Source organism: Myotis nattereri (genome assembly GCF_964212035.1).
Source record: "Myotis nattereri genome assembly, chromosome: 3".
NCBI lineage: Eukaryota > Metazoa > Chordata > Mammalia > Chiroptera > Vespertilionidae > Myotis > Myotis nattereri.
The window spans coordinates 68317184-68331464 of NC_138077.1; the positions used below are offsets into that span (position 1 = coordinate 68317184).

Consider the following 14281-nt stretch of genomic DNA (forward strand, 5'->3'; position numbering starts at 1 on the left):
TGGACAAGACAATGGGTTATTAAACACAGTTTATGAACTAATACCAACTTGGAAACATAGTAGACTTATTTTGTGGATGAGTCACTAATTTCTCTAGAGCCTTCTTATAGCAATTTCAAGGGCTATGGAAGGAAAATTTTTCTTTCCCTTACGTTGTCCTTTTTGGTGAAAACATAAATCTAAAGTTAAGGCTTTTCCCAAAACCCCTTGGGAGAAGAAACAGGGAAAATATCTGATTGCAAGAGTTTACAATTGCATCTCTAACCAGAGACATAGCCTTCCCATTTTTTTTTTTTTTTTACCCCCATCTTGGAACTCTTGCACAAACCATTTATATGTGTAGAATGTCTGCTCTTCTGTTTACCTGGACATTTTTTATCCATTCAACACTCAGCTAAAATATATTTTCCAGGAAGTCTTCTGGATGGATCAAAGTATATCCCCCTTTATTACTTTGAAAAATGAATTTGACTAAATCACAATCAAACATGTTTCTATAATGAGGCTTTGACTTTATTCCAATATGTTTTTGACATTCTGGGAAGGGTGCATGTGGAAATGTAGCTATGATTCCAAAGCAATGATGGATGAGAAAGAGCCGGAGGCTATTTGGAAGTCTAAAAATACAATGGGCGGGGACAGATACTCTCCTTTCTACTGATTGGTTGTAGGGGTGGAGGAGAAAACCAATGAAAACCCTGAAGATGGGAGCTGTCTTCCCTGATTACTCTATGTCATATGTGCACAATTAGAGATGTTTGACGTCGGTGATGTGCTGGTCAGCTGGCACCACTGGCAGTGTGAATTGTGCATGTCCTTTTCCAACTCCAGGTTCAGTGCTGTCCTGTCATGAGCTCAAAATTGTCCATGGTGTGAATATCAAACTCAACAAATGCTGCAAACAAAGGTTCCTTATCTAATCCAGTGAGCAGACTTATTAGCACTCCACTGTGCACGTTATTTTATTTTAAATATTTTTTATTGATTTTTAGAGAGAGGGAAAGAGAGAGAAACATCCATAGGAGAGTGAAACATCCATTGGCTGCCTCTTGCACACCTCTCACCAGGGATTGAGCCTGAAACCTGGGCATGTGCCCTAACCAGGAATCAAAACAGCAACCTTTTGGTGCACAGGTCATCGCCCAACCAATTGAGCCACACCAGTGAGGGCCACACATTCTTTTTTGATATCCCATATCTACCTCCAACAGGCTCATTTTTTCCTCTACCTTCTTGAACACGGTGTATTTATAGTACCATTTTAATGTGTTTGTCTATTAATTCTATCCTCTAAGTCAGACGTTGACTAACTGGAGGGCAAATCTAGTATGCAGCCTGTTTTTATATGGCCCAGGAGTTAAGAATGGTTTTACATTCTTAAAGGATTATAGAAAACAGACATCATTAGCCATTAGGGAGATTGAAATAAGAAACAATGAGATAGCACTTCATTCTTACTAGGATAGCTATAATCTAAAGACAGATAACAAGTGTTGCTGAGAATGTGGAAAAACTAGACCCCCCCTACACTGTTGGTGGGAATGTAAAATGGCGCAGCAGCTTTAGAAAACAGTTCTTCAGAAAGGCTATGCCATAGAGTTTCCATATGATCCAGCTATTCCATTCCTATGTATAAATGCAAGTGAAATAAACACAGGTTCACACAAAGACTTGTATGTGAATGTGTATAGCAGAATTAGTCAAAATAATTCATAATTACTTCCAAAACTGAAACAACTGGACTGGTGAATGAATAAAATGTGGTATGTCCATGCAATGGAATGTTATTTGGCATAAAATAATATTACTGCATGGATGAGCCTTGAAAGAATTATGCTAAGCCAAAGAAGCCAGGAACAAAGGACCGCATATTATATATGATTCCATTCATATGAAATGTCCAGACTAGGTAAATCCACAGAGACAGAAAGACTGCTGGTTGCCAGGGGCTGGGGAGGAGGGTTGAGCATTGGATAAGAGCGGATTTCTTTTTGGGGTAATGAAAATATTCTAAAATTGATTGTGGTGATGGTTCCACAATTCTCTGAATATACTAAAAACCACTTAATTTTATACTTTAAAAGGATGACTTTTATGGTATCTCAATAATTTTTTAAAAGTGGTTTCCAGACTTTAGGATATTATAGACCAGTAAATTATTCATCCCTAAAAAAAAAAAATAAATAAATAAATAAAAAAAATAAAAAAAAAATAGGGGTCTACCATAGGTGCTAAATTTTCTTCTCTTTCTTTCTTCCTTCTTCTCCTCCTCCTCCTCCTCCTCCTCTTCTTCCTCCTCCTCCTCCTCCTCCTCCTCCTCCTCCTCCTCCTCCTCCTTCTTCTTCTTCTTCTTCTTCTTCTTCTTCTTCTTCTTCTTCTTTTTTTTGGTAAATAACCACATGAAAAGTTATCACCTAACACCAAAATCATTTCATAAAAGGACATTTTTGTGGGGTGCGGCTACAGTGTTTTGGCCAGGTTCAAGCTTCGGACTAATGAAAGGACAGGGTCCTCTCATTGCCACATGCAAGTCCTAGCTGGAGGTCAGGGCCCTCCCAGCACAATCATAGCCAACAGCTATGGTTGTAAGCTTGAACCTATCTATGGTCCAAACACGTGGCCCCACGTGCCTTGTGCTAGAGTTCAGGTGCATGTAGTTGAGCAGGGCTGAAACTCATGAGGATGCTGTAAACAACTTGATCATGCCCCTACTTTGCCTCGTGGCATCTGCTATAAAATAAAGACAGGGCTTGTGGGCGCTGGCGCTGTCTCCTCATCAGGGAGCAGCGTCCCACCGAGACCCAGCTTTCATTCTCTTGTCTGTCTTTTCTCAATCCTTTCACTTCCCCACTCAGGATCACCTTTGGCCGTAACACATTTTAATATCTAAAGGTTAATCAAGAATTAAGTAAACCAAAGAACTTATATGCATGCATATTAGCATAACCAATGGACACTAAGGCGGTGGGGGCTTGCCTGGACTGGGAAGAGAAGGGGGAGGGGGTCAACTGGGGAAAAAGGAGACATATGTAAAACTTTAGACAATAAAAAAAAGAATTAAGTAAATTTCTATAAGTGGAATAAATTTAACTTCACCGAAAAATGAAGCCCTGCACATTTGTAATACCTTAATAAAAAAAAAAAAAGAAGAAGCCCTGTCCAATGCGGTTTAGTTGGTTGAGCATCATCCCATGAACCAAGAGTTCACAGTTCGATTCTTGGTCAGGGCACATGCCTGGGTTTCAGGCTCGATCCCCAGTAGGGGGTGTGCAGGAATCAGCCAATAGATCAGTGATGGCGAACCTTTAGAGCTCGGCGTGTCAGCATTTTGAAAAACCCTAACCTAACTCTGGTGCCGTGTCACATATAGAAATTTTTTGATATTTGCAACCACAGTAAAACAAAGATGTATATTTTTGATATTTATTTTATATATTTAAATGCCATTTAACAAAGAAAAATCAACCAAAAAAATGAGTTTGCATATTACACGCGTGTCATAGGTTCGCCATCACTGCAATAGATGGTTCTGTCTCTTCGATGTTCTCTCTCTCCCTCTCCCTTTCTCTCTCTCTCTCTCAAAATCAATAAAAACATTTTTTAATAAAAGCATTATAATATGTAACTTGTCACGTTTTAAAAAACATTTCCAATACGGCTTATGTATAAAGTACTTTTGCTACTATTATTAAAATACTAGAGGCCCAGAGCGTGATATTGTGTGGCCCTGCCCTGCTGTGCTTTCAGCCCCGCCCACCCGCCTACCCCTCTCACAGCCCCTCTTGCAGCCGCACCCACATCACTGTGCCCACCCACCTGCTGCCCCACCCACCAGCCACCAGCCTTGCTACCATCAGAGCCTGTGGGCCGTGGGGGAGGGCCCAAGAGGTGCTCCATGCACCTCTTGCTGGCTGGTCGTTTGGTCATTTTGGTCATGAAGCCTCTTGGCCTTTTATTATTATGATTTTTTCAAAAGGATTCCTGTATTTTTTCTATTTTTGCCATTTCTCAATTTTTCTGCATTAACACTTATTATTTCATTATAATGCTGTTTGCTATTACAAAACAGCAAAAGGACTCCTGTATAAAAACTTACCATTTCTATGAAAGATGTTCTTTGAATCTTGAATTTTAATTACTGTACTTAGGTTATTAAATTTTATATGTATTTTAATCACAATTGATTTATTGATAATAATGTACATGAAAAATTTTAGTTGATAAAAACTTTATTCAAAATATGTCAAGAACTATAGAGTTCAAAACTGTAAAAATAAAAGGCAATTTTTGGTGACTTAAAAATAAAGAATATCTAAAACCACCACATTAACATCTATTATTTATAATGCAATCTTCAGACTCAAAGGTAACCTTTCTATTTCTGTATTTGCAACAATTGAGCTAGAATCCTCCTCCTTATGCCACTACACTGTTGGCAACCCCTTCAGTTTTAACACTTAAAATACAATTCGGGTATTTTCTGACAAGCAATAATATATACTATTGATTTCCTCCTATACATCAAGAGAAAAATAGATCAAATTACTAGAAACTAATTTTCACTAAAAAAAGAACATATTAGTAAAACATTTCTTTTGAAAATAAGTGGATTAGTCTTCTTATCCGTCTCCTTTTTTTTTTTTTAATTGCGCTACACTAGAACACTCTACCTAAAGACTCTCCCGATTTTTTGCAACACATTCATACAGTACTGGGCATTGGCAAAATGTGTTTCAACATTTATTAGTTAGGACTCACAATACCTAGGTGCTGTGATATTACAGAACTAACCCCTTGTTAATATGGGAAGAACCAAGGCACAGGGTGAGATTTTGCCAGGGCAAGAGTGAGACCTCATTAGCTTCTGGCTTCTTGTTTCCAGAGCCAGATGCATCTTTACAGAGGACATTCATTTGTTTAACAATGGAAGCTAAAGTACATGGATTTGTTGTGGGAGAGTTAGTTTTGGCTTTGTAAGTAAATCATTCAGAGTGTGCATAAGGTAGAGAGAACAATTTCAGTGTGAAAGGGTTAATAGGAAGAAAGTTAGAACCAGAGTAGAGACTCTATTCAGACAGAAATTGCTTTTCAGAAATAAAAATAGCAATACAGGAATAGTAAAAAATACAATAGCTATAGAGTTTCTCATTTCTAAGCCAAGGTTTTTTTGTTTTGTTTTGTTTTTTATAAAATCACTTTAAAAGTAAGTTCTCTCTTGAAGACAATCGTTAAACATCTTCTTTTTCCCTCCACAAAACTCCTATGAGGTAGAGTGCGCTAACTCCCAGGAGTGAAACTGAGAGGTAAAGAAGAGGTTAAGACCACATGGAGAGTGAACAGGCTGGAGCAGATGTTATGTCTTAGAGCACTGGCTTAGAAATAGAAACAGAAGGGAGAGGATAAACAGGAACTTTTCTGGATGGACAAGTGGAATAATCCAGGATCCAGTAGCAATACCAGCTACTTAACATTTTTTACAAAGGACTTGGAATTTCAAATACACGATGAAACCTAAGACAACAAATGCGCTTCTGGGTATTAAAGTGCTCAGTTGATGGGAATATATGTACTAATTCCTCATAAGGCCATGTGAAAACGCAAAGGCATACGTAAGCCACAGTGTGGGCAAGTGCAATCTGGTGCATTTAGTGCAAAATACTGCTGCCTATAGTTAAAAACATGATGGATGCTGAGCCATCAACATAGCATAAGAGAGGAATTTAACTTAGTTGTGTAAGGGTAGATTTAAAAAAATACTGGTGATTGTTAGAAAGAAAACCAAAACAAGGGAACCCGTTCACTTGGAAACTCATGTGCAATCCTGGGCATCATAAACCCGCTGTGAGCTATTAAGGGACAGTGTTTGTGTTTGAAGTACATTCCTGACCTCTGGAGGGGACACATAAAACATCTCCTCGTGACTGTCAGGCATATTTTGTAGCGGGAGAGGACACAGTTCCAAAGCAGTGTAGAAAATCCAATGTTCTGGATTCCCAGGAAGGCTTCCCTCAAGATCTCCTCTAATCGACTTTCACAGTTAAATCCCAGGCCATGGTAATAAATACACCCCATTTAGGCCACAGGGAACCTGTCATAAAGTCTTTAATGGTAGGGCTGGAGAAAAACCCAAGAGGGCGGCTATTGGTGGAAAGATGTGAGTATCTCTGACTGCTGCTTTCTGCTTATTGAAAATTGTTTGGGACAGCAGTTATAACCCAGTAATAATGTACAGTCCAAGAGTATATCTCCTTGGGTCCAACTGACATGACTCCTGTGTAAAACGCTTGCAAGTGGCAACTGTAAAGGACACAGCTACAGAGTGCGAACACTTCGAGGGCAGGGCCCTCCCCACTTTCAATTCATGGAGATGTTACCATTGGCCATAAATAGTCACAACCTCTGTTCCCCTGAAATTGAGGCATTTATCCCTACAGCTCACAGCCAGAGGATACAGACTGTAATTAGCACATGTTGGTGCAGGGAGATATGTAATTTGATACAGATCATGGCCTTAAACTCCCCCAAAGGGATTAGAATATTCTGGAGAATGAACCCATGGAAAGGAATTTTCTCAGCCTATGGAATGAAGAACGCTTTAATTGACACTGGTGGTTTCTCTGCCCCCTGAGATACAGAAGGCAATTCCACATCATGGTCTCAATCGATAACGTCTGATAAAAAGATGCTTAGTATGGTCTGAATTTTTGACATTCTCTCCACAATTGCAATTTAAGAAGAAAATAACTATCTTAATATTGGAAATAGAGTAAAAAAAAAATCCTGATGTTTTAGATATGTTGGCTGTCAAGGTAAATATGGCCTCCCTTTTCCTCTAACCATTTTTTAGAGATGTTAAAACAAATATAATAAAATGGGCTTGAAATAGTGAGATGTTTGCACATGTAAGGGTTCTCTTGTATACGTGAATAGCAAATTTTTATTCAGTTGCGAATGTTAAGTAGTCCTTTTTTCCCTGTCACATACCACACACACAGACCCCTAAGAAGGAAAAGGCTGTCACTAAGGAGAAATGCCAGTGAGAGTCTACTCAGCAGGTGGCTGACTTTACAGCAGTGAATACATCTACCTCAGCCTAGTGTGAGGAATCCTTAACAAATTGTTATATTCCATGCATTTTAATTATTTGGGCATATGTTAATTAGTCTTATTAAAGGAGTAGTTATTTAACCTTTGAAGTATCCCGAGTTGGAAACACACCCTCCAAAAGTTGTTATATAGCATTTGAAAATTCTAGTCCTGGGGTGGGAAATTTTTTTTTTTCCAATGGTCATTTGGATATTTATAACATCATCTGCAGGCCTTATAACATTATCAACTTGAAAATTAACCTGCTATATTTGGTCAAACATTTAATGAACTCACCCCTAATGCCTTAGCATGGCCAGACATACCCCACCCCTGCTCTAGTCACTTCAGAGGCTAATACAAGAGCTTTATCTGTAGCTCTAGAGTCTACACAATACGTTTTGTTAATGAGTAATTATTTTCAATGGTCAAACTGGTGGTGTTAAAGGTACATGGATTGACCCAAATACTGTAGGGCACTCCAGCCCTTCCCTGAACAGGTAGGAGACTCTAGCAAGCCCACTAGCCCTGGGACCCCTAGATTCTGTGTCTAGAATTTAAACAGAATTGGGTGCCTAACACTGAGTCTGCCTCAATATTACTGGATTCATTTCTAATAACCCTTTCATTTAAGATATTATTGGATTCCTTAATAGAACAGAGTTGGGACTTTTTCAAGCTTACAGGACAGGTTGACTGTTACAGGATGTCCATTCTAGTGCCTGCTTACTTATAAACATGGATGATGCAAAATTGGTCTAAAACCTCATGTCGGTATAAGGTTTGGGGGAAGAATATCTACAGCCCTCAACCACCTCTACTCACTAAAGGCCACTAAAAGCAAATAATGGCAAGTGGCCAAGTCTAGCTTACAACAATTTTCTCTAAATGAGGAAATACAAATGCCTTTTCAGGTGCCATAAGATTAATCCAGTCATATCTACAGTTGAATGGGCTTGCAAAAGGCAGTTTTTAGTTAACAGAAGAACTGGAAGTCCCTGGTTCTCTTATAAGATCTGCAAACAGGCCAAGGACAAAAGACCTTGTTAGTTAAGCACAGGAACAAGAGAAGCACAGAACTATGACATTTCTACTTCACACCCCTCCTCTTCTTCTGGCTTTCCACCAAAGCCAGCTCTCATTCTTGCTGTCCAGTGTAAGAGCGCCACCACCCCTGGGAGTGCGATAAAGGTGAAACAAACTAAACAGAGCAATGAACTAAGTTGAGCAAGAGCTGTTAGAAGTTTGTGCCACTAAAACTGAACCTACTGAAATGGAGTGGTTTTAATTATTTATAAGACTGGTTATTTTTGCTGCTATGGTTAATCTAATGGGTCTGAGCATTTTGAGATGTTCAGAAACTAAAAATGAGTGTGTATATTCTTGCTGTCATCTTAATAAACATTTCTATGGTTTTGTCCATGTTTCCTCTTATAACTCTGCTTTAAATTTTTCAAGAAAACCTCTTCTCTAACACCATTCCCCAAAAATAGATTTGAAAGAATACCAATGATAGGCATGATCCGTGGGAGTGCAGTATGGGAGTGTGAGCCTTTCTGTCCCCACAGGGGCTGCTGGAAAGGGAAGAAAACAGGAAATTTGGTTCTAATCAGTGAGATGATTCATGCAAGGTTCTTGCCCTAGAATCCAGTCCATACTATGCACTCTGTAATGGTAGCTGTCATTAGTAGTAATTTGAAAAACAAGAGCAACTACTGGTGATGGTAACGTGTACTTTCAATTCTAGGCAAAGCCTGAAAGGCTAAAATTTAGGTATCAAGTTTTCAATATGACATTTATTACAGTAAAAGGAATGTCTTCCTTATACTCAAATCAGGTCTGAAATTTTCATTTGCCACTTGGTTCTCCTTGGGGACACTATGGTATTCAAAATGCTGCAAAGGTTCAACATGCAACAATAATAGAGACATAGGCATTTTCATTTGAAGAGAACTTACAATATTCCATCCATTGTTAAAAGTCTCACCATATTGCTGATAGGGAAGGTGTTATAATCTCTGCTTTATGGCCATTGGCAACTGATGCCCTGGACTTGTTAAGTGACTTGCCTAAATTTCCATGGCTAAGAAAGGGTGAAGCTTGGAGTAGAACCTGCTCTTTTGATTCTTGGTATAAAGGTCTATCCTCTATGTCCCCAGGAAGTAACAGGTTTGAGGGGAAGGCTCTATTGTATGTAAAGAATGGCACTAGGAGACCAGCACAGTGCAGGGAAAGACTGCACAATGAGAAACAAATAGTAACTTTTAGACTACTGTTAAAGAGGACTTAGGCAATCATTCTCAAAGATGGACAAACTGCACCATCCTTATGAATAAACAAGGCCATAAAAATTAATGAGGGGACCTGTTAATTCAGTTTACAGCACCTTTCTTTAGTATCTACTATAAGCATGTCACAGGGAAGCCTGGCACAGGTAAGACTTTTACATTACGTGCCCCAAAGAGCATGGACTTCTTCAAAGTTAGAACACATATGAAGGTCAGGGATAGGAGAACCCTTATAGAAGACAGAACAAATCACCATTAAAGATTTAATCTAAATTCTTATCTCATTACGTGGACCAATCCTATGTGGTACAGCTGCTTTATTTTAGTGTGACCTGCACAGAACTGGTTATCTGCTACGGTAGCAACAGGGCACACTCCTGGAGCCTGGGCGGCCCACACAACAGGCAACGAAAGCTGTGTGTTTAAAATGGACACACATACTCCCCCTTGAAATGCAGAGTTGCACCATAAGTGGGTAAGTGCTCTGGGATTCATTTCTGTTTCAGTGTGTTTTAGTAAAACCAGGAGAGTCTCCAGTATCAGCTGTGGCTTACATCCCTAAGCCTCACTTACCGACCTTTAAGAGTCTAACTTCCAATTTTAGATAGCCACCGTCAAGCAGTCTAGGCTCCAAATTTGGAGATTGACAGGCTAATTTTGGAGGGTATATTTTGGTTGAGGGGGCTGGTTGATCAAACCCTTTTAAAGCTCCTTTCAATTCCACTCAGTATTTGGAGAGAACAGATGGGATGCAATTATACAGCTTACGTGACCCATGCAAGGGGCCAGCAGCTATAAAATCAACCATTTGTTAAAGAAATACCATACCTGACAGAGAAGCAAAAAGGATATTGAACTGCCTGGCTGTGAGGGAGGTATCCACATGCTGAAATTCCTTTTCCATAACTACACTGAGAATCTTACAAATGCGACACTGGGTTCTTCTTGGTAGGGAAGGTGTTATAGAAAGTCAAAGGGCTCCTCAAACCCAGTGCTTCCCAATGTCCTTCCCTTGTGCAAATGAAGGCATCTCCATTCCCCACTGGGCCCCAGGTGAGCTTCTCAGACACTGACCCAACAACCTGCTTCCCTGCAGGACCGTGGAAACCACCCCCCATGCGTGGGGCGTTTTTAGCTTTCTGAAGGAGGCCATGCCTCACAGTATCTCCTCTGTAACAGCCAGGATTTTATAAAACACTGCCCTGGGAGGAACAGCTCCGACCAGAGTCATGTTTCTGTTGGAAAACAATTGCAGGGATTCTTCTACCTTTAGTTACACCAACTTACTGATGGGATTCCACGCAAAGCAATACAATCAAATATATCCTTTGTGTGTCAGCTTGCTACAAAGGGCAGCAAAGTCTAGCTCTGTGATACAGCTGTGAGGGGCCTTAGAATTTATCCTTTGATCCCATATCACTTTTAAATTGCTAATTACCTAGCCAAAGCATTGAGTTAGAATTTTCTCCCAGAATAATAGGTCACCCAGGCCATGGGGGGAGTGTATTACTGCTGTAAAACAACCAGATGATTTCTCTGACCAAGGAAACTAAGGAAAGGAAACAAACGCAGGAGCAAAAACTAGAGCCAGCCCTACATGAATCACCAGGTATCCTTGGTATCTCATTAGAAATCTGTGTTAACATTCTCCCGCCCCCTTGAAGCTTAGGTTGGAAATATGTAATATTTTATAGCACTATGCCACTCTTTCCTAACAGATGACAAGTCTGTAGTTGTGTTTTTTTATATCAGTGGCATACCTCTAATCTTCCAGAACCCACAATAAAACAATGCTTCCTCGTGCTGTGAGGGAGGATGATCGACATTTGTACCTGTGCTCCCTCCTCTGCTCACCCCACTCTAATTACCACCTTGAATCTCAGCGAGGAAAAGCTGGCAAAGGGAAGTGAGAAAACTCAAGACTAACATCGACAGGCACCAGAGTGGTGCAGGATACACTGGTATGTTGGTCACTACATTACTGGCTTTTGTTTTAGCATCTCTTTATTCTTGTTGTTGACCAGGTAACGCAGGGGAGGAGGGATCAAAGACAACTTGTGGGTTCAGCACATATGCCACATTGAAGTGGCTCTTTTTTTTTTTGTTGTTAAGTTTTCAAATTTTCCACCTGTCATTTCAAAACAGGAGTTATTTCACAGTGGTTTTCCAGTAGGCTTTTCTGAGGTGGATAAAACATGGACAATATGTAGTCTGAAGAATGCAGAGTGGGCAAAGGCCTGTGTGCATGGGATTAGTTTGAAGGAGATTTCAGTAGGGAAAGCTGAGCCTGTCATATACAATACCACAGAAGAGGGAAAAGGCTCAGGGCTGTCCACCATTTAAACAGGGTCTTTAGAACTTAATAGGTGAGAAGTAAGCTAATCTGGCTAGTAAAGGACAGAAGTGTGGGAACAGGGACAGAGCAAGAGACGGACCTCGGTTAGCACTCTGCTATTCAACACTAGGCAGATACCCAACCTAGGCAGGAAATACGCCCCTCAGGACCTCAGTGACCAAGAAGGAGCATCTCTCACAATGTGGCAAGAGTCTAAAAGCAACCAACACGCTTGAAGGTTTAAACTGCCCTTTGTTGTTGTTTTGTGGATAAAGAACAAATTTTGCCTCTTTCCTCAGGCCTCTTATTTGTACACAGGTGTTGTGATTATATTAAGCATATCAGGGAAAGCCAAATTCCAACTAAATAATTAGTGAAATGGATCTTGAACTCCTTTTTCTGCCCGTTTGATTGACAGATGAATAGGCTGGCCTGCCTGAGACCCAGTGAGGTTAACACTCCCAGCTGGGGCCTTTCTTTCTGGAGAATCACTGCTGGCATCCCAGGCAGATGCTCTACTTTAAAATGAACATGCCACTGTAGGCCAGATGTTAGTAGTTAAACATCATCACACCATCGTCACAGAAACACACAAAGCTGCAGTCAAGGTCACAGACACAGCTGGTGGTGAAGGAAGTCTTACTGGAGGAAAGACATTCGCCATTGGCTCCAAGTCATTCATCACGACTTCTGATACTTAGAGGGGGACCGTTTTATATGAGAGAGAGCAAAATAATAACTATTGACCTTGGTTTCTCTCCCTAATCTGGGAATAACATTCGGTAGAACACCCACTAGAAGCAGAGCCGTCACACGTAATGCTCTCGGGGGTTGATGTAGACTCTCTCGGGATCGTTGCTCCTATGATGCTTGCCAGGGCTCCGGTCTTGGTAGCACATCTGGTTGTAGAGAGGGCACATCTGCTGAATCCCATCTTCCCCCACTGGATTCTCATCTTCATACTCAAATCTCCTGCTATTTAGTCCATTCTAAAAATTCAAACATTGCTTACATTAGCAGAACAGCTGTTGGCATTTTTCTAGCACTTCGGTAAAAACAAGCAAGAATAGAATTCATTACAGTCTGTGTTCCTGATTCCTTAGCCCACACACTATTGAATGGCAAGGTAAAGTTCAACAAATTTTCATTTTCTAGTCCTTTGTTGCTTTCCATACCTGAACAAGACTGGTGGTGTCTTCTAAATAGAAAATTGTGACTAATGACTGGAGACTATAGTTAATTTCAGTTTTTGAAATTTGGAATTAGTATCTAGTTAAGGTAAAATGGTGAAAAAGAAGGCTGCGAACTTCAGGTGTCCCTCAGCATGGCTCAAGCTTGGAAAGACTGCATGAGATATACAGGGTGTTCCCCCCAAAATATATACAGGCTCTAACAGCTGATGGCTCAATTTAAAAAATGAAATGTATTTTAATGAACACTGCCTTTATAATTATTTCAAGTGTGTATATACATTTTTGGGGGGACAAACAAGCAAAAACAATGAAATACAAAAAACAGAATCCCAAAAGAAACTTCAAGATTCACCACTGGGCAGTTAGGGAAGACACACAGAAAAATGAACTGGTTTTTTGACCATACGTCCAACTTACTGAGAATAAGAAGTACTATAAAAAAATATGTGTATTCTTTTCTCCTGACTGGTATGGCTCAGTGATTGAGTGTCAACCCATGAACTAGGAAGTCACGGTTTGATTCCCAGTCAGGGCACATGCTGGGGTTTCAGGCTCAATCCCCAGTGTGGGGCCTGTAGGAGGCAGCCGATCAATGATTCGCTCTCATCATTGACGTTTCTATCTCTCTCTCCCTCTCCCTTACTCTCTGTGAGAAAAAAATTCTCCTGTATTTTTTAACCTTCCTTCCTTTCTTACACAGCTGACACTATAAAATGAACTCCATGATGATCTCTTTGTCTGGATCTGATCCCTCTACCTGGTTATTGGTTTCATAAAAGTTGGTTACTTCTAAGAGGGATAAGCAAGAGCAAGAACTTTATAAAATGATACTGCAGATGCTTAGATATCAGAGAGATGAATAAAATAAAATTTCTTAGAAATCAAGTGATATTTTAATAAGTATGGTGGCCACCGGCTTCACCTCAACAGCATAACCTCAACAGCAGGACCGAGTTACTCACAGAGGGCTGGAGACCGCCAACCTCTCTTCCTTTGAAGTGACTCTGCAAAGGCAAGTGTTCAGTCTGGAGGAAGAAGAGAGAAAAAGGTATGCCCTTTAAAGCACCAAGCACATGGCAAAACAGATAACCAAGACCACTAAGACTCCTGTTTTTATGAGGCAACCATGTCTTGTGAAATGTTTGCCAACTAAACAAAATGCTCTACATGAACATGGGGAAAACAGCTACATTACTTGAGAGTTTTGTCTCTCTTTCTCTCTCCTGGCTCCAGACTACTTCTGGAAGGAATAAGAGACTCAGAACATCTGCTGCAGAAGTTCTCAGGCAAACTTGTTTACACCTTACATCAAGGAGGACTCAGCACCGAAGGTCTCTCACCTTTTCTCAGGGAAGAGTGCCATTTTAAATCGCTAAAAG

General features: G+C 40.2%; 1 protein-coding gene across 1 annotated transcript in view; it reads right to left on the minus strand.

Moving 5' to 3' along the window:
* Positions 1 to 11392: 11392 nt before the first annotated feature.
* The window catches only part of NECTIN3 (nectin cell adhesion molecule 3), a 76660-nt gene continuing 73771 nt past the window's right edge, over positions 11393 to 14281 (minus strand). Inside the window, exons 7-8 of the mRNA XM_081088518.1 lie at positions 13865 to 13927; positions 11393 to 12698 (exon numbers count right to left, since the gene is read on the minus strand). Coding sequence (XP_080944644.1) covers positions 12519 to 12698; positions 13865 to 13927 — 243 coding nt within the window. The 3' untranslated portion in view covers positions 11393 to 12518. The remainder of the gene's footprint in view (positions 12699 to 13864; positions 13928 to 14281) is intronic.